The sequence below is a fragment of the Populus euphratica genome, unplaced genomic scaffold (genome assembly GCF_000495115.2).
Source record: "Populus euphratica unplaced genomic scaffold, PopEup_1.0 scaffold170.1, whole genome shotgun sequence".
Taxonomy (NCBI): Eukaryota; Viridiplantae; Streptophyta; class Magnoliopsida; order Malpighiales; family Salicaceae; genus Populus; species Populus euphratica.
In genome coordinates, this window is record NW_011500051.1 from 284,636 (window position 1) to 305,636 (window position 21,001).

At 30.0% G+C, this 21,001-nt stretch overlaps 1 protein-coding gene across 2 annotated transcripts in view; it reads left to right on the forward strand.

Moving 5' to 3' along the window:
* Window positions 1-14,602: 14,602 nt before the first annotated feature.
* Window positions 14,603-21,001, forward strand: part of LOC105107691 (DNA topoisomerase, type IA, core) — a 14,991-nt gene continuing 8,592 nt past the window's right edge. Inside the window, exons 1-8 of one of the 2 annotated variants that reach the window (XM_011001712.1) lie at window positions 14,603-14,691; window positions 14,771-14,827; window positions 14,923-15,026; window positions 15,652-15,745; window positions 16,420-16,519; window positions 17,636-17,879; window positions 19,892-20,054; window positions 20,143-20,262. In XM_011001712.1, the coding sequence (XP_011000014.1) occupies window positions 14,668-14,691; window positions 14,771-14,827; window positions 14,923-15,026; window positions 15,652-15,745; window positions 16,420-16,519; window positions 17,636-17,879; window positions 19,892-20,054; window positions 20,143-20,262 (906 nt within the window). In that variant the 5' untranslated portion in view covers window positions 14,603-14,667. Of the gene's footprint in view, window positions 14,692-14,770; window positions 14,828-14,922; window positions 15,027-15,651; window positions 15,746-16,419; window positions 16,520-17,635; window positions 17,880-19,891; window positions 20,055-20,142; window positions 20,263-21,001 lie in introns of those variants that run through there. The other variant, XM_011001713.1, reaches the window with a different exon arrangement.

Consider the following 21,001-nt stretch of genomic DNA (forward strand, 5'->3'; position numbering starts at 1 on the left):
CTGAATATAACTTGTAATGAAAAAAATAATGTTGAATATCAACCAAATTATTATTATTATTATTATTATTATATATTTTAAAATCCAATAAGCTCATGAAGCTTTTTTTATGTTTGAAAGATGATTAATCATGTACTCACGTTAATATTTAATTATTCAGAGCTTAAGATTTAATATCTATAAAATAATTTATTTTGATGAGGTATAGAAATCTTTAAATGATAAAAGTAGTAACTTTTTAAGGAAAGAATCATAATAAATAAAAGAATGAGCTTTAACTTCTAAGAATAACTGTGTTTATTTTTATCTAAAATGCTCCGGGATTTAGAAATATATGTATTTTAAATAATAAAAATTATAAATTCTTTAACTGGATGATTCAGAAGATATTTATAAGTCTACAACCTTGTTATTTTATTGAAGTGGAAAAGCTGAAGAGTTATTTTTTTATAGTATTAATAAGAGATAAATACCTCTTATACAACATTAATAAGGAACAAATATCTCTTGCACAATATTAATAAAAATAAAAATATAATAGACCCTTATAAGATTTTTATACACTTAGTAGCATAGAAAGATGAATATATTTGATATTAATATTTTATGTTAAAAGTCATAAAAATAAACAAATAAAACTTTATGACTCAATATGGAACTTATAATGATTGTCAGATTCGCATCCACTTGAGTTTAGTATGATATCAAGCCCATAAGCGGTGGATTTCACAGTTTCCTAAACTCATCTTTGCATGAGCTCAACATATTATTGTATCCAAGGACATTGTATTGGAAAGCTTGTTGAATTTATGTTTGTTTAGACTCCACACATAGATGAACCTAAAGATATTAGGTTTTGTAGCTTGTTGAACTTATATTTGTTTGGGCTAAACGTGTAGATGATATGAAAGATGCTAGATTTGGAAACTCATCAAACTTATTTTCGTTTGGATTCAATGCATAACTGAACCTAAGAATGATGAATCTAACAGCTCGGCAGACCTATATGTGATTGAGTTTAATGCATAATTGAACCAAAAAATATTGAATATAACAACTATTAACCACTCTCACTTGAGCTCTAATCTTAACCACACTCACTTGAGCCTGTTTGAGAGTATAGTTATGGTTGTTTTTCATGTCAAAATGCATTAAAATGATATTTTTCATCTTATAAAAAATATTTTTGAAATTAACACATCTAATCGATCGAAAACATAAAATATTTTTAAAAAAAATTAATTTTTTAAAAACACTGATTGGCCAGCATTTCCAAAATGCCACCTCAGCATGGAAGCGTGCTAGACTAATGCTCTCCGGGTCTAACACTCTACTAAACCTAGATATGTTAGGTATGTACATAAGCCCCACTTACCTACCACATCGAAAACATAAAATATTTTTTAAAAAATTTAATTTTTTCTTGGGCTAAACGTGTAGATGATATGAAGGATGCTAAATTTGGAAACTCATCAGACTTATTTTCGTTTGGACTCAACGCATAGCTGAACCTAAGAATGATGAATCTAATAGCTTGGCAGACCTATATGTGATTGGGTTTAATGCATAATTGAACCAAAAAACATTGAATCTAACAACTATTAACCACTCTCACTTGAGCTCTAATCTTAACCACACTCACTTGAGCCTGTTTGAGAGTATAGTTATGGTTGTTTTTCATGTCAAAATGCATTAAAATGATATTTTTCATCTTATAAAAAATATTTTTGAAATTAACACATCTAATCGATCGAAAACATAAAATATTTTTAAAAAAAATTAATTTTTTAAAAACACTGATTGGCCAGCATTTCCAAAATGCCACCTCAGCATGGAAGCGTGCTAGACTAATGCTCTCCGGGTCTAACACTCTACTAAACCTAGATATGTTAGGTATGTACATAAGCCCCACTTACCTACCATTAGGATATAGCCATGTGTTTAAACTTTTAAAATAAAAAATCAGACTAAAAATTAAATTTCCAAAACATGTTGATGCATCATTTTCCTAGATTTATCTCTACAGTTTAATAATTTATTATGATAGCGCGAAATGTGACAAATAATGCGTGATTAACTTGGTGACCATGGACACTAACTTGCTGACGACGTTGTATCATGCCAGCGTCGGGGCAAAGAAAGAAAAAGAAAAAGAAAAGAAAAGAAAGGTCCGTGGTCCAGGATGCAAAGGTCACTTCCTTCACTGTTTCTTCTTCTTTGCACTGTGGTTAAGTTCAAAAGGGCTGCTTAAGGAGAAGCCATCTCCGTTCCTACTTCCTAGCCCACCCACTAAGCTCTGTTTTCATGAATCTCAGTTCGATAAATAGAAGAGGAGAATAGATTTTTTATATCATTAAATTCAATATAATAGAAAATTTAAAATGAAACAGAAAAATATTGCAGCATATAGATATGGAATCAAAGAAAGATATCTTTAATTTCCTTATATGTTCTATGTTGTCACTAATTAGAAGAAACTCCTGGGGGAAAGGAATAGTAATTTATTTTTATAAAATAATTAAATAAATAGAAATGAAAAGATTGAGAGTGTATTTATTATTTCATTTTAAATAATATTTCATGTTAAAATATGTGTTAATAATTTTTTTATTTTTTAAAAATTATTTTTGATATTAATACATTAAAATAATTTGAAAACACTAAAAACATATTAATTTGAAGTAAATAAAAAAATAAAAAACTTTAAATTTTTTTCAAACATGTTTTTGAAATACAGAAATAAACAAGTCCTAAATCAGAAATATTTGTAGATTTTTTGGAGAGTAAAATCACTTTATATATTTACAATTTAATTTGATGTTTGAAACTTAACAGCTGAAATGATAACATATCCTCTTTGCTAATGAAGTGAAGTGGCCGGCTAGCCTTGTCAATATTGTGCATGAACATTAGATTATAACTAGCCAGCTCATATATCTATCGGTTATTTGTGTGAAGAAGAAACTAAATTGTTTTGCTGTTGATTATAACAATACATATGATTAATGTTGCAAATAATATAATAAACTATATCTAAATTCCATGAATGCAAACATATTTTTGAAATACAGAAATAAACAAGTCCTAAATAATAAACTATATCTAAATTCCATGAATGTGGTCACTGAAGGCTGTGTGTGCGTAATTCAAATTATTACGTGGTTCACGTACGTCTTTACCATCGACTGAATAAAAATAAAAGATGACCAGAGGGAATTTATGTCGACAGAGAAAGCACTGTTCTTGAACGTGTAGTGGTTGAAACGAATTCATGCATGCAAGGGGTTTGATCAAATAATCGCCAACCTTCACTGCTTTAATTAGTCCACCGCCACCCGCCACCGCCCACCGCCCAACCGTTTTCCTTCTAGTCGCAGCCTAATCCCTCCCTGATAGGCTAGCTGCCACTGGTATGCACACACATGCTATCTCAGAAACCTTGGAAGGACGAGGCTATCTGAATTAAAAAGGATCACCATGAGCGGATGGTTTTGGCCCATTGGAATATCTCTTGGATAATTAAGTTCAGCATGGCATTGATATTAATTTTTTAATGGAGTTTGAAGACTCGACTGCATCGTCTTTCGCATTATAATTCGTTTAATTCAGAAATTCTTTTATCAATTAATACTTATTGTTTGAACTGACAAAACTCTTAGATTTATCCTTGTATTTGTGTTAACCATTTATTTTTACTCTTATATATATTTTTTAATTTATTCAATTACTATATGTGTTATTTCAATTTATTCAATCCATGTTAACTATGAATGCTAATTATATGGTAACTTATAAATATTTTTCATTATGACATGACTTTTTATATTCACATGACTGCCAATATCATCGGATAAATTGTTTTAAATTTGTTTTTCTAAGACAATTTAAGGTACATCCATTTATTATTTCTAAAACAATTTATTTAATGATACATGCTTTACATGGTATAAAAAACTCATCTCATAAATAAAAGATAATCAATAACATCATCTATGCCCGAATGCATAATAGAATCAAGACATAATATAAGTTATTTATTAGGTTAATTTGACAAATTTAAAAACCGCAGGAGATATTTAATCAAATTTAAAATACATAAAGATTAATTAATCATACTGGCAATTAAAATACATAATTGATATAAACACAAAAGTAAATTTAGAAGTTTCGAGTATGATACGAGGAAGGAATGCCTTGGCTATATATTGAACCAAAAGAGAAAGGATAGTTATAACAAAATAGCATTTCTAATGGCAAAAGCTAAGCTAAATTATCAATTTTTATTAAGTCATTACTATGTTCTCATTTCTCTCGGTTTCGGGCAGGGAGAGAGTTCCAACTATTAAGAATGATTAAAGTTCAAGTCTCCCTAGAATATTTGGGCATTAGATCCATTCAAACTATGTAAAGGAGTTGCTCTTAAAAACATTTCTAATTATAGGAGTTGGATTCATTCAGACTATCCTGCACATAAAAAAGGCTTCTAGCATCTCTCATCAGAATCACCATCAATTTAATTATAGGCGAATTTTTTTTAAATTTTAACAAGTTTATATAAAATGTTTTGCTAAATATAAATGTTAAACCCATTTATTCTACACGAGTCGAGTTTGTAAGTTACATGCAAGTATTGGACTTGATATAATTTTTTTTTTAAATATAAGATTTAACCTCTTCTAGACTATCTAAAAATACAATAATACAGATTACCTATAAAAATCTTAATTTAATCAAAACAATTTAAATCTATGCAAAAAAAATTCATTGCAGAGTGAAAAAACTCATGAAACCACGATTGTGTAACAAGCCAACAAAGATAAAGGGGTTAAGGCCTAAACAATGATGTCAAACTCTTAAGTAAGGTAAACTCTATGTTTGAAAGTTACATCTCTAGCAAGAAAAATATTAGCGAAGTATAAAAACTAAATGAAAACAATAACAAAGTCCATCTAAATTCCCCTTGCTAGGTTAAAAAAATATAAATTAGATATGGCAATAAGAGTTTTTTCCCTCAACTATCTTTATCAGTAATGCAAATCCTTCAAACATTTTTAAAACTTTTTATGAGAATTCCTTAAATCCTTTATCTTTGCATAAGAATTTCTTTAAGGATGCTTTTATATCAATCATCCCATGCTTCAAGAAGGTTATCTCATCATAATCTAAACAAAAAAAAATTAGTGGAGTTCAACTAAAGAACTTAGTCTCTCAAGCATAGATTATTTTGAGCTACCTTACCTCAGTTTTTTTTATCGTCTTATTAATTATTAGCCTTGTTGAATGTTGGGTAAATTTTGCCATGTGAAAAAAGAAAATAGGAAAAAAAATACATTTTATAGAATAAAATTTATAAGTCATTGCTAGCCTACAACTTTATTTTGACTATAAATAAAAACCTTGAAAAATATAACAAATATAAACTAATGACGTTGATCCCAAAAATAATAAAAATATATAGAAAATTATTGACTTATTAAATTAGACCCATAATTATACACAATCTCTTGCATTATTCTTAATTTATTTTGATGAAATGATTTATAAAATGACCATATATATATGGTCATTTTATAAATAGACGCGCACACATGCATCCTGAGGGAAGAAAAGCCGCAAATGTCATTCAAAATGAGACTTGAACATCTTAGTTGAGCTTCTGAAAAATAAGAAATTTCCAAATGGATTGATCAATGCTAGCTATTAAAAAACTTGGCAAACTCTACTAATATTTTAATAAAAAAATATAATGGTTTTAATTTCTTAAAAATATTTATTAGTTTGTAAACCGAGTTACCTTTCTAAACTATGTATATTATAAACATTCCTCTAATGATTTTTTCTGAAAACTTCTATAGTTACTATAAAATATACAAAATTATAATCAATCATATATTAATATTGCAAAGCCCTGAAACCATATTAGAACTTCGGTCCATACCAGCATTCGGGGGAAAGAAGAATTAAAGATTGATAAAAAGACAAAAAAGAAAAGAAAAGCAAGGATATGTGCTCTGTAACTAGAAAATATAAAAATTACAAAAAAAAATAGTAAAAAAAAAGGGCTAATAATTCATTTACTGCTACTATAATCCATAGAATCACAGCAAGTTGCAATTTCTTTGAACCCCACGAAAGATTTCTCTCATGAATTCAATGGCGGCAAAGGAGGCTGAATAAACACGAACCCCCCCGAACTACCACTAACGTGACCTTCAATCATTGAGTGCACACATTCGTATGCATCTTGACCAGAACTTTTATGCTCCTCGGTGCCAGCTGTTGCTTCTCAACTGGTCAATGGGTCCAGATTTCGAGATAAATTCTTTTTAATTTCTGAAAAAATTAAAATATCTGACACCCTGCAGTTGTTATTTATCGTCTCCCTCGGCGTGTTTTGAATTTGATTAATTATTGGTTTCTAGTTTTAATTAATTAATTAATTAAGTCTCTTCCAATCAAAGCTTGAGAGAAATCATCCATGGCAGGACGGTTAATGATTGGGCTGAGTCATTTTATTTTATTCAGTATTTCTCGCTCTCATATTGAGATATTTAAAGTTTAAACAATGCTTTTTTTAGGGCTTGCTTCTTTTTCCGAAGCCAAGTTGATCTACTTTATTGGTTTATTAGATTCATGGCATATTGCGTATCTTTTTTTTTTTGATATTTTTTAATGTGATTTTTTAAAAAAATAATTATTTATTCAATGTTTTTACTCTGAATATTTCTTTAATGTTATGTATTTCGGTCAATTTTCAAGTGACGGATGGATTGCCACGCTATGTAAAGTTGACATGCCGTAAAAAAAATTAAAAAATAAAAGGAAAAAGATAAAATATATCTAACATGTATTAAAAAAAAGAAAAATAAAAGATAATTTTAAAGAAAAATTATAAAACATATTAAATTGAAGAAAAATCAAAATTCCTTTTAATTTTATTTTCATCTTCCGGTGTATGATATATTCAAAAAAAAATTAAAATCCATAGCAATCAATAATTTAGGAAGAGGTGTATGATATATTAAAAAAAAAAAAATCCATAGCAATCAATAATTTAGGAAGAGACAAGATAAGAAATAGGAATTAATAATTTTTCTCTAGTTATTAATAACCCTTCGCACTTTTCTAATCCTGAATATGTGGGCAATGATAAGCCAATTGACTTGTCCCTTGAGCTAATTGTCTCATATATTTCCACATTAATCAACATTGGATATATTTAAGCTAATTGAATATTCATCCTTCATCCTTCATGAATAGAGTTTTAAATTTCAAAATTAGATAAGATTAAATCTCCATAATAGATATACATTTCTTTTATAAGGATTAAGTAAATATATATTTCTTTTATAAGGATTAGCCACTCTCATCCAACATCTACATCTAGTTTATCACAATAATTTCTCTAAAATAACTCACTTAATCAGTTGGGATTGAAAATAAAAGCACCATAACTGTTTAGATTTTATGATTACCTTTTTTGTGATAGGTTTAGCTAACAAAAAGATGGAAAAAAAAACAAAATACACCTTTTCTATAAAGGTTAAAGAGAATGAATAAGAACCTTTTTTAAACAAATTCTTGGTAAAATCACCATAGTCTTGCCATTTTATGGTTTTGATTAGCATGTATAAGGTTGTTTTTTAGCTCACCAAAAAGGAATCCTGGGAAGATCCTAAAAAGAAAAGCCATAAAAAAAACAGGAATCTTAAGAAAAAAACCAATCTAGCAATAAAAAAGAGAATAAAAAACAGAAAGGAAGAAAAAAAATATTATGTTGAAGAAAGTTAAAAGCTACATGGAAAGAGTTATTAAAATTTGCTTAAATCAAGCAAAACGGATAAGAACCAGTTGATATCATCTCTTAAAAGTAAGTTACTCAACTTGATGAAAGGGTAGAATTTATTGACGAAAACCCTCCCCTTTGCGTTTTAAGATTTAAATCTTTCATTCAAGTATTATTCAAGATGCTTTTGATTTAATTCGACCATGTTATAATTTGTTTTTATATGTATGTTCAAGTTTTTTTTGAATATATGTAGCAATATTTTTGTTAGTTCTAATTGATAATCTGGTATTTATGATGTTTAATTGATGATCACTAATATGCTTTTAATGCTTGAATCTTTGTTTTTATATATGAAAAATATATGTTATGGTTTGTTGATTATATGAAAAACAAGACATGTAGTGATGCTTGCTTATTCTAATGTTTTTGTTTGGTTTTGAAAGTTTATATAGATCATTTTAATGTTGTGTTTGGAGTTGAATGAACTTTTGAATTAATAAGAATATCATATGTTCATGTTTGTATATTCATAGTAGGTTATAAGCTTTAAATCATATGCATTTTAAGTTTTACGTGTTTATTGTTGATCTTGAAAGCTTAAGCATGAGTGCATAATTGTATATGAATTGTTTGAGTTGGATTTAAAATTTTACTTTGGGATTTGATGTATTTTCTAGGTTTAAGCCTTTATTGGGTTTTCTGGATTTCTGGATTTAATATCCATCCATTGAAGATTACATTGGATTTATGTTTTGCATGGTTTTTTGATCAATTATTGGTTCTTATTCATGTGTTTAAGCTTGTTGATAATTAATCTAAAATCCTAATGTTTTGAAAACACTGAAAACATAGCTTTGTGACACGACTAAAAGATTGATGTCTTCTCCCAAGTGCAGGAGTGTCGAAGTAATAAATAACCCGGAAAGACCGGGGTCGAACCACAGGGAGATTATTACATTAGTCATCTTATTCGATTAATGCTAATACTTGTAAATCTCGTCAAGCATTCATGATTATAACTTATGTTAACAACAAATCAAGTTTCTTTCATAGCTCAGGTGTCGGTTATACCATACATTATGGGCTATGAAAGTGCCAAGCATTTGTTGTACCAAGTGTTATACAACATAAATGTAGATTAGTCATTTAACAAGCAAAGTATTAAAGAGTGAACAAGATAACAAATACAAAACATGTTAGTATCAAACATTAAAGTCCATATTAAGTTTACATTATACTTATTCTTACACCATTAGTGTAGCCTTTTCACCTTGACATAATAAACTTAGCTAGACATAATGAAAGAAAGAAAAATAAATAAACAAAATAAGAACATAAATAAGATAAAAGTTAACTAAGTAAAGGAAAGGAAATGAAAGACATAAACTTGATATTAATGAAAGCAAAGCATAAACAGCACAAAAAATACAAAGAAAGAAAGCAAGAGCATGATCTTGATTTAGAAACCAAGATACTTAAATGCCTCCTTTTATAGGTCAAAATTAGGAACTATTGATTTGATGACTAATTGATGAGTAGGTGACCAACTCTTGACTTGGTGACAATCCTTATCTTCTTTTGTCTGTCCAAAACGTCATTGATAACGTCATAATTGGAACCACTTGAAAATATGAAAGTTGTAGAAAATTATCTTCGTTTTCTTATGTAAAAAATTCAGAGCATTTCGACTTGTGTTGAAAATCTTAAAGGGGTTAGCATGGAATTTGATGTAGATAAAGAAAAGAAGGGAATAAAAATTTCATCTGACACCAAACTAAAGGTGCGTTCAATACTTGTGTTGCCCTATAACAGGGGATTTGTCAAGACCTTTCAAACATCACTAGAAAAGATGGTGTTTGGTGAGTATATAATCATGCATGCTATAAATATTATTATTTATTAAAATACAAGAATGTCCATAAGTTAACTTGACATTAACATAAGAAAAACAATGATGAAAATAAGTAATTTAACTCTGATAAAAAAATTAAAAAAGACATAAAACCCTAGGCTTAAGCCATTATTATTTTCTGTTCCTAGGATATTTAAGTATTTTAATTATTCTAAAGAGTTGAAAAAACTAATATACCCTTGAACATTTTAAAAATTACATTTAATCATGATAAAAAGATCATCATGCCCTAAAATCTTAGCTCAATAGTTTTTTGACCAAGGGGCAAATTTATCAAAAAAATATTTTATTGAATAATGTTTATTAGTTTGTAACATAAACAACATCGAGGTGTTGCTAATATTTTTTCTAGCAGTAAAAAATTAAATTGTTCAGAGATTGATCGGATATGACCTGATTAACTTGACGGGTTTAAATGCAACCTAAACAATTGTTAAAAATTTAGTTTAACTCAAAATAAATATTTAAGATAATATTTTTTTCTTATAAATATTAAGATGATAATATTTATTATCGATTTAAACTAACATGAGTTAATTCGTTTATCTGCATGAAGGGTCATGAAACTATAATAACCCTATAAAAAAATTAAAATAAATTGTGATGCCTAATTTTCTGTAAACATAATATTAATGTTAAAAAAATAAAAAAATAACTGGAGTCAACCTGTTAAACCCATGTTAAGAAATCGGGATAACCCAATATAAAATATGTTAAAATAAATTATGAAACTCAATTTTAAATCAATTTAATGTTGAAAGATAAAATTATTAAAAAAATAATTATAAAAAAACATAAAAAATAACTTGAATGAATCTACCAAACCCATAACCTGAGTTATTAAATGATGATAATTTTATAGAAAGTGAACCGAAACAAACCAAAAAATCATGTTATGAGTTTGTGATGACTTTGTTAAAAGCAAATAAAAAATTTATAAAATTTATTATAAAATAAATTTAATGTTGAAAAATAATCAAATAAAAAATTTATAAAATAAATTTAATGTTGAAAAATAAAACTAAAATTAAAAAATATAAAATATAAAAAAATTAAAATAATAATATTTTATAAGGAGGGCAAGCTAAAATATGTTTTTCAGTTTTTTTTATGTTACTGATGTTAGTTTAAACGTAATCTGGATATTTCATATTTAAAAAAAAAAAAAGATCACGAGAGCCAACAAGTAAAATCATGAAAACCATAAATCTGCATTTTTTTTCTTCTGTTTTGCCTGTGGGCGGTCTTGACTTTCATCCCTCCCCCTCCGTCGGACTGTGGGCGAAAGACTTTTTGCTCTAGCCTCTCGTAACGCGCAAAGCAAGGCCCGATAGCAGCGCATTACTCTTTCGTCTCGGGGTTGGAGCCTAGTAAAACCAAAGAGGAGGCGACATGGATTGTGTAGAACTGCCCCCCTTGAATAAAAATTTCCATATTCGAAAGAGATTGCCATAAATCATATTTATGTTTTAAGAGTTTTTCAAAAATGTATAAATTTTTTTAGCATTTTTATATCATTTTGATAGGCCAATATTAAAAAATAAAAAATATTATTTTAATATATTTCTAAATAAAAACCACTTTAAAAAATCATTATTATTTATTTTTAAAAACACCATTTAAAAAAAAAAAGGCAGGGTGGCCATTGCATGGGAATATTCTGTGGGGTTAAATACAAAGGAGATGATCGTTACATGGAAGCATATAGCCGGCAACCCTCACAGCTTTTGCTGTTAATATATACTTTTTTGTTCTTAATTAGTTGTGAATATTAATATAATCCTAAAGTCACCTCTTCCATACCATCAAACGATAATATAAAGAGAAGGAGAGCATAAAATAAGTGAGTGGAGGCCCTCGAGGCTGCCATCTATTTGTTTTATATCACTTGTTGACCTTTTCACTTTTTGGTTGCTGGGAGGTTGTTGCCTTTCTCTCATCGTTTATAATTTTTAAAAATAAATTATTCAAATAATTAATCATCCACACTCAGGAAGATTTACACTCTGGATGGACCAAATTAAAATGAAGTTGCATGTTTAAAGTTGCTTGAAAATTCAAAAAAAAATATTTAATATTATTTCATGTTTAAACTTGTTCAGAATTAGCCTTGATCATCAGAAAAAAAAATGTAACAAATTTATTTAAGCAACTTGTAATAAATGGTGAATTAATTGAGAAATGTTTTTGTTAGAGACGTAGGTAGTGTTTGATGTTACATCGGACCATAATTTTTTAAAGTGTATTTTAATTTTAAAAACAATAAAATATTATTTTAAAATTTATTTTTAATATAAATATATTAAAATAATAAAAAATATTATTTTTTAAAACACTTTAAACAAACATAGCTTTGATCCTTCATAAAAAAACATCATTTCTCTAATATAATTTCATCATTTATCTCATGATTTCCTTATCAACACAATTAAAATATTTTTCTAAATAAAATCTTTAATATTTTTATATTACTTGATTTATAGCCCTAATTTTTTTAAGAAAATAAATAAATAAGTTAATAGAAAATTATTACACATATGAAAACGTGTGGGTTGGTGATCAACATATATCAAAACGTGTGGGTTGGTGATCATTGTTCATGTTTAAATAAATAAATAAGTTAATGGGTTGAGATTTCTTTATATTTGTATTTTCTCATGCACACAAAGTGTTTAGAGATTTTTTAACCTTGATGTTTTTTTTTGCATTTTAATCCTTAAACTTTTTAAATGAAACTTAATCCTCCCAAATTATATGATCTTGGTTTTATAGTTCAATATTTACTTATATTTGTATTTTCTCATGAACACAAATGTTAAAAAGATTTATGAGATTGAATTGAAAATCAATTTTGTTAAATAAAAATTTATCGATGGTCAAAAATAGAAATTAAAAAATAAAAACAAAAAGCAAAAAACAAAAAAAAAAATCCCATTTTATATTGGCAAGGCAAAAAACAAAAAAAAAATCCCATTTTATATTGGCAAGGAAAATTGCAATTTGCTAACTATTTTTTCAGTTTATCTATTATATGGTCAATTTTAACATTTAATTTGCTATACTTTTCAATCCCTTAAATTTAAGTAGAGAGAGAGAAAGTTCTAAAATCTTGGTGTCAATAAATTACAAGTGGAGCTTTTTGATGAAAATAGTTTTCTCCTCTCACAATGCAAAGAAGAGGAAGATCAACAACTTTAATTTTTTTTAATGAATTTTTGTTCCTAGGAGAGATTAAGGATTGATTTGTGATTGAAAACGAGTTTATAAAGACTTTTAAAATGTTTTTAATTTTTAAATGAAAATAAATAACAAAAATAGGTTTCCACGATCCTAAAACTGGGATCTAGTATTTCTTACCATCAAAGATGACTAGAAAAAATTATAAAGGATAAAAAATTGTTTCTCACAATGATTAATTTTTTCATCAACTAAGAAAAAAAAATGTCACCGGCTCCATTAATAAAAATAAAATTAGCTAGGCATGTTTGGCTTCTTGGATTAGCCAGGTGCATGGGCTTGACTTTTCAAGTTCAATAACACTTATTATCTTTTGTTTTTCTTTAAGTTTTGATTATTTGAAAAAATAATAATTAATACCTCCTTTTTTTAATTTTCACATTTTGTTTTTTTTTTTAATTTTAATCAATGCTCTTTCTTTTATTTTTAAAAAGCTGTAGTTGAACATTTTTAAAATACTAGTTATTTTTAAAAAAATTATAATTCATTAAAAAAATTATTGTAATTAATCTTTCAATCTTTTTCTCTATATTTTTTTATAAATAAATTTTTTATTTAGTGTATTTAAAATTTCTTGTAAAAAAGGCTGAAGTCACAAAACTGAGTTAGATTTTTTAAGGTGATTGGGAAATGTAGGTAAGACGTCGTATCACATTTCGCTTCGAGGTAAAAAAAACTTGAGCAACCAATACTGCATCTAGGCCCATGCATGCCCCAAGAGAGCGTACCTAGACCGACAGCCCTCAAGTCCCACCACTTTTTTTTAGTTTTAATTTTAATTATCATCCTCTCTTACATACATACATATACATACATATATATATATATATATATATATATATATTAGTTTTAATTTTAATTATCATCCTCTCTTATATATATATATTTTCATTAGTTTTTTTTTTATCAATGCTCTCTTTGTTTTTTTTTAAAATTTTGAGTACAATTTTTTAAATAATAGTTATTTTTATTTTTTTAATTTTTTTAAAATTTAAAAAATATTATTATAATTTATCCTTATTTTTTTTAATAATTTATATAAATAAAACGTGGTTACATAATGTATTTATGAAAATTAAAATAATTTGTCACTGAAAAAAAAAACCTCTAATATAAAATAAAAATAGTTTAAATTAAAAAGAAAAGTCAAGGTTAAATATTTGCATAAGCATTGTCTTTTTTAAGAAGAAAAACTAGCATTTTATTTTAATATTTAATTAGTATAAACAATACTTCATCGGTTTATTGATTAATATATATTTTTTAATTTATTTTATTAAACACAAACAATATCTTTGTGTTTTCTAGTTAAAAACAATTATGATATCTAAAAATATATCAATGTCATTAGAATATTCTTTTATGATGCTATAAATTAATTTTAAATCCATAGCGTAGCGCGGTGACAAGCTAATTTTGAATTATTATGTAAGAACATTTTTTGCTATTTTGTCAGATTTTCATATGAATATTAATCTATAGATAGATAGAAGATGGGCCAAGGCCTCTTGGTCTCTGAGCATTGGACCTGTTTGCAAAATTCAAAATTAGTTTTGGGCCATTCTATGACGAAAGCAAAAGGGCTCAAACAAGTTTTACATCCAGAAGTCCAATCCAAGGCAACGAAAACTACCAGAGCTGAATACCAGGCGCCTCCCGTCACTGGATCGTATATAAGCGGGAAGTGTCCTTCCTCTGCTAAACCAATCGAGACTCCAAGTTCGAAAAAATGGCCCCTCCCAAAGTGCTCATGGTAAGCATCACTACTTTACTCTCTCTCTCTCTTTGTAGTGAAGAAGAAGCTCTCTTATCGAAATGATTGCTTATGACAGGTTGCAGAGAAACCTAGCATCGCTCTATCTATTGCTTCTACAATCTCCGGCGGCCAAGTAAAAGACACTCTCTACCTCTGTTTTCTGATTCTCAAACCCTAGCTTTCTTTCTATTCTTTTTTCCTTTTTCCGAGTTTATTCGCATGGTGCAGATGCATAGTAGGAAAGGCACTACCGAGGTTCATGAATTTGAAGGAATGTTTAATGGATTTCCTGCATCCTTTAAAGTCACTTCAGTCATTGGACATGTTTTCAGGTCCTTTTCTCTCTCTTCCTGCTCTGCTGATCCATTAGTTTTGGCTTTATGTGTAAAGTAATGGGGGTTGAAAGTTATAGGGTTCCCTATTTGCTTTTTGTTGGACGACTCGGTTAGTTTTTCTAACATGTTGTTGTTTCAATTTTTTTTTTAAATTGACATGTCTTGGTGCTGGAGAAATGATTTTTTTTTTTTTAACTTCATCAATAGGGTGTGTTATCCGGGATTGGCTGTTAGCTTAGCTAGGGATTTCTCCTGGACGTTGGCCATTACTTATAGTTCGTAGGGGCAATGGTTGAAAAGGTATAAATATTCATAGCTGAGCGCCACTGTGAGTATAGGATTGTGGGATTTTGTTTGCATCGTGTGATAGATTATGATTCTGGCATATGGTTAAAAATGAAGATACCATGCTCATAAGTGTATTGAACATGTGCAATTAAATGACAGTTCCTTTACTAAACAAGTAGAGTGTTGGCTATCTATGTCATGTTATATGGATATCAGCATTCAATGGAATTTGTTTTGGTTCAGCTGTAAGTGCTTTGCTTATCTTAGCCACAATAGCTTATTTCACACTACTTATTGTGTTCCCCCCCTTTCCCCTCTTCTTATGCAAGTTTAGTGTAGATTTTCCAGCAAAATATCAAGACTGGGCCGCCACTGATCCTGCTGATCTTTTTCAAGCTCCAATTCGTAAGACAGAAGCAAATCCAAAGGTAACGCTGGCTCTTGTCATCTATTTGCAATTTCTTTACGAGTTTAAATGTCAATCATAATACTTCATCCATGGGTCTGTGCGAAGATCTCAAATCACAGTGCATGTGACATTTTCATTGCATGTAAAAATTTGATGTTGTGGTATCCATCAATTTATATGTGTTTGGGAATGTGGTAGCGGTTGCTTTTTAAAGTACTTTTCATTTCAAAACACATTAAAATAATATTTTTTTATTTTTTAAAATTATTTTTGACATCATCATATTAAAATGATTTGAAAACATAAAAAACGTATTACTTTAAAGAAAAAAATGTTTCAAATTTTTTCAAAAACGCTTCCGAAACGCAATGCCAAATCAGTTGCTTGTTCACACGTGCATTGGCTGCTTTCTCCTATAACTCATGCAATATCCGTTGTGATCATGATAATGTCTTTCAATAAATGCTTTCTTATATTGCTTGCAAGTTGCAACTTATAGAGTAGTTTTTTGTTTTTAAACAAATACATGTAGAACTCAACAGTTATTGAGAACACAACTATCGCGGACTGTGATTTTTTATAACTTTTTTATGCAGACGGTTTAAGTCTTCTTTTCAGAGAATAATTTGACTGTTTCTAGGTGTCAAGGTTCAATGCTTGTAGGTATTTAAGTCAAGAAGCTCATGGTTGCAGGCTCATATTTGTAGGCATTTAAGTCAAGAAGCTCGTGGTTGCAGTCATTTAGTATTGTGGTTGGACTGTGATCGTGAAGGAGAAAATATATGCTTTGAAGGTAACTTATAGCTTTTGAATGTTTTGATGCAAGTCTCATGGTTATATAGTACTTGATTTTTTTATGGAAATCTAATAAATTTGAATTCTAATACTTAATAAAAAAATGAGGGTCTGAACAGAGTGGTTAATCAGCCTTGAGAAGTGGGGAAGACTTGAAATATTTGTGTCTTTGTGGACTTGATTGTGTAAAAGTTGATTATACATAGCTGGTTATTTGTATAGGAGTAAGAAGAGAAACCATTATCTGGACCACTACAACAGACTGCCATCAAAAACCCTAAAAACATTAAATCATAACCGAGAAAACAGCAAATCACAACCACTGGTTTGAAACCTTAATTGAAGAACCCAAATAATTATGCTACTTGAACTCACCGTGCCAAAAGTGAGATTTGACTTTAAGGTGGTAAATAGGAAATTTGCAATGAATAGACTTGAAGAACCTAATTAAATCTGAAATGGCAGTTGGATTCTTGCAGACCAAAAAAGTCTTGTTTTTCATGCCTCCCATAGCTTGAGTTTTGGATTTCCGCCACAGGCAGGTGTTCTATTCATTACTTTCATGGACTAAAAAAACAAAGATACATTGCTGTCCTTACCAAGAGGGAAACATCATATGTAATATAGCTATTTAGATATGCAATTGAGAAATGGAAAGGAAGCCTACTTAGAAGGACTGCATGATGTATAATTGGAGGCTGATCTTCACATATGCAAATGAGTGTATGTGCGTTATAATGTGTCTTAAGTTTGGGTAACATATTACTAAATTTTATTCTATCAGAATTCAGCTTACCTACACACTTTTTTTGTTCTAGAAAATCAATGGAGCTACCATTTGCTGGACTTACTAACAAAAATGTTGCCTTTGCTTATTAATAAATTTCTCACCTGCTAAAATTTATGTTAACTGTATCAACTACCAAGAGCTTGGATGCACATGCTTTCTTCACAAAATTGGCCGTCATAATTTTCTCCAAATATTTGACCTCAAAATTAGAATTTGTTGGAATTTAGTCAAGACTTTGTTAGCTACATAAAACAAGTATAAAACAGTTATAATTTTTCACTATCTCTATCTGCCATAATAAGTGAAAGTTCATTGTTTATACAGTTATTCAGTGTACCGGTTTTCAAGCAAATGATGATAGAAGAAAGGTTTATCGTGCACGATTTTCTTCAGTTACTGAGAAAGACATTTTGAAGGCGATGAACTGCCTAGTTGAACCCAACGAATATGAGGCACTGGCTGTGGATGCTCGGCAAGAGATAGATTTGAAAGTTGGCGTTGCATTCACACGATTTCAAACTAGTTATTTCCAAGGAAAATATGGCAATCTTGATTCCAGAGTTATCTCGTAGGTTCTTTCTTCTCTTATTATAGTTTATCATGCAGTTGTCTTTAGCATTGTAATGCTTTGTTTTCTTGATGCATTCCAGTTCCATGCATCAATAGGAATTCTATTCCGTAGTCTAGAATCTCTGAACTCAGAGAAGGTTAGGGAAAATTAAAGATCATTTTGATGAATCTTTTCATTTTCTTCCAAGTGCCCATCATTGGATTAAATTATACAATTTGTTGATTTGGTAGCTTTGACCATTAAAAGAAAAAGTAACTGATGTTTGGATGTGGATGATTCACAGAGTAGTATGATGTCATTTGACAGATCATCTGGAATATTGGTTCTAGGTGAAGTTCTGTTCTCCTTCATTCTTGTTCTTCATTTAACCACCATACTTAGCATTCTAGGAACAATCTTAAAGTCCATGACAAGGAAGAGAGTATATGCCTGCTCCACTCGCCCCTCCTAACTCTCTCTCTCTCTCCTGTGGAAAGAAAGCACTGGGTTTGAAGAACAATCCAGACATTGGGTTTTTTTACTTTGTTGTGAGGAAGATGTTGGGCTGATGCTGCTTCAGGAGTTTTGAGTCAATTCAAAGCATCCCAGCCATTGACTGGGATACTTTGAGTTTGATTGGTATAACTGTTTGCTTTATTTGTTTGTGAATTTTTTTTCTTGTGATATGGAACTTGAGTGAAATTGAAGATGGGAGATCCATGAATCCAGCTTCCTGTTTCTATTCGATACTTCTGTTTCCATTGTCACAGCAATTTCAGTGGCCAAAAAAAATAGCGCACTCACACACGCATCTTTTCCTTCTAGTTTATGCTACTACTTGGAGAAAAAGTGATGGTAAAGAGAGAAAATGGCCTTTGATAGACTTTCTTCTGTTATTCTTTTTTCTGTTTTAGAAAAATGGATGTTGCAGTAGAACCAACCCTTTTAGAGTGGGTTCTGCTTCTCCATTATATAGCTAATTAATATTATGAAAATAGTATAGGTGCCAGTTTTTTTTGGTGAAAAAATGGAAAGGTAGGCAGGCTATCCCACACTCTCCAGTAGGGAACATTGCGCCCACATCACACCACCTTTTTATATGGAAAAAGCCCCACCTCTCCTATGTTGAGGCCAAAGCTTAGGGTCTTTTTGAGGGTAGCTATGATCATGCATGGGTTGCCAAGTTGACACCAGTTTGTTCAATATTTTTAAAAATTTGGTCAACAGTCAAAACTCCAAATTACCTTGGTTTTTTAGGACCACATTTGGATGTTCTAGTGTTCAAGGTCTTGATTACCCATATTGAAAGTAGTAGGATGAAATCCAAGAAACTGGACAAGTTTGAGCACTAATCAAGGCATGAAATCTTTGTTTGATTCTATTAAATTTCAAGAGCCTTGTTTTTGCCTTGATTCACAAGGTGTCTCTATCCATCCTACCCCTTTATTTCCTCCTCTTTCTTTTGTACTACATGCAATAACATATCCTATTTTTTAGTTAAACAACTGATAAATGAGAACGAAGCAAAATATTGAAGCATTCTTCAGAAGAAACACGAGCCATGCTACTGGTACCGCTGCTGTCTCTGCTTTATCAGTGTTTGGGGATTTCAGGAGCCTTAATTTCTTATATATGCAAGAAGTGCCCTTTATGAATTTCAAGGGTAGCCTAGTGGATTCTGGGTTTTATATCCTTCCCTTTAGTCACTTTATTTTGTTATATATCAATTTACTATATTGATTTCATAGGAAATTACACTCTTTAGTAACTGTTTATTGTTCTCTTTCATCTATTGACTGCATTCTTCGTTGTCTTTAATGCTCTTTTTTTGTCCTCTTTGCTCACCTGGTTGGGGTGGCAAAGTGTCTAGCTTGCTTTGCAGATTTCTGACTGTGGTCTTTTTTTTTTTAAATTGCAAATGCACTTCACTTAACTTTAGATTATGTTTGTGTATGGACATGAACTCCATCTTGTTCCAATATTTTACCTCAAGCAATCAGTTAATCATGCTTACTCACCTCGTCTTTCAGATATGGGCCGTGTCAAACTCCTACCCTTGGGTTTTGTGTACAGAGGTATTTGCAAATTACTACTTTTAAGCCAGAAAAGTTTTGGGCTTTGCACCCTCACGTAATGGTAGATGGCTATGAACTTCAACTAGAATGGGAACGTCACAAGTTATTTGACTTGGATGTGAGACTTTCTTTTCCTTAACCTAGATTTTCTCAGTTTTAGCTTTTATCTTGACAGAAAAGCTGTATCATATTTTTACATATTGCAGGTTACTTTGATGTTTCAAAAGCTGGTATTACAGGATAGAATATTGGAAGTAACTGATATGTCAGAGAAACAGGAAAGCAAAGGCCGTCCTCCTGGTCTAAACACAGTGAACCTTCTAAAGGTTAGAGAAAATGTGGGACTGAGAAAAGAGTCCTGCCACTTGCAAGCTATTGTTATAGCTTGTTTGGTGGCTTGGTTCAGCTTATTCATTTGCAACTTTGTATCTGGCATCTTTGCTCATTTCTGGTGAATCTGGTCTAAACACAGAGAGCCTTTTAGAGGTTAAAAATTCAGGGATTGGGAAAAAAAAGCTGCTTATTGTAAGTATTTGGGCTAGCTTGGTTAGGCTTATGCATTTGCAACTTCTTTTCCAGTATCTGTACTCTCCAAGCATGAGCTGAGCTCTTCTAGGTTTGGGTCATGGGGGCTCGCAAGTGCAGCTTGAATGTGTCATGGAGCTTAAAGTTTGAAGTTCCTGAACATTTTTAATGAGGCATATACACTTATCAGTAGGAAATTGCATGGACAAAACAAGAGTACCTGCTATTCCCATTCTCCTTTCTGTTAGTTTTTCACTTGTGTTTCTTATTATACTTCTTTCCTAAATAAAAGAAGGAAAAAGACACCTGGCTATTTGTCTGTTCTCAAACAGCTTTCAAGTTGATGAGCCCCCTAGGTCAGCCCAAGGTCACAAACATTTTTTACACTTGGTTTATGTGCCTGCTTAAAAGTAGGGGTGTTCATTTTCGGTTTGGTTCGGTTTTTATCAAAAAAAGTAACCAAACCGGAAAAAAGTTTTTTGAAAAAAAAACCCGAAACCGAACCGAAACCGGGTCAAACCGACCGGTTTCGGTTCGGTT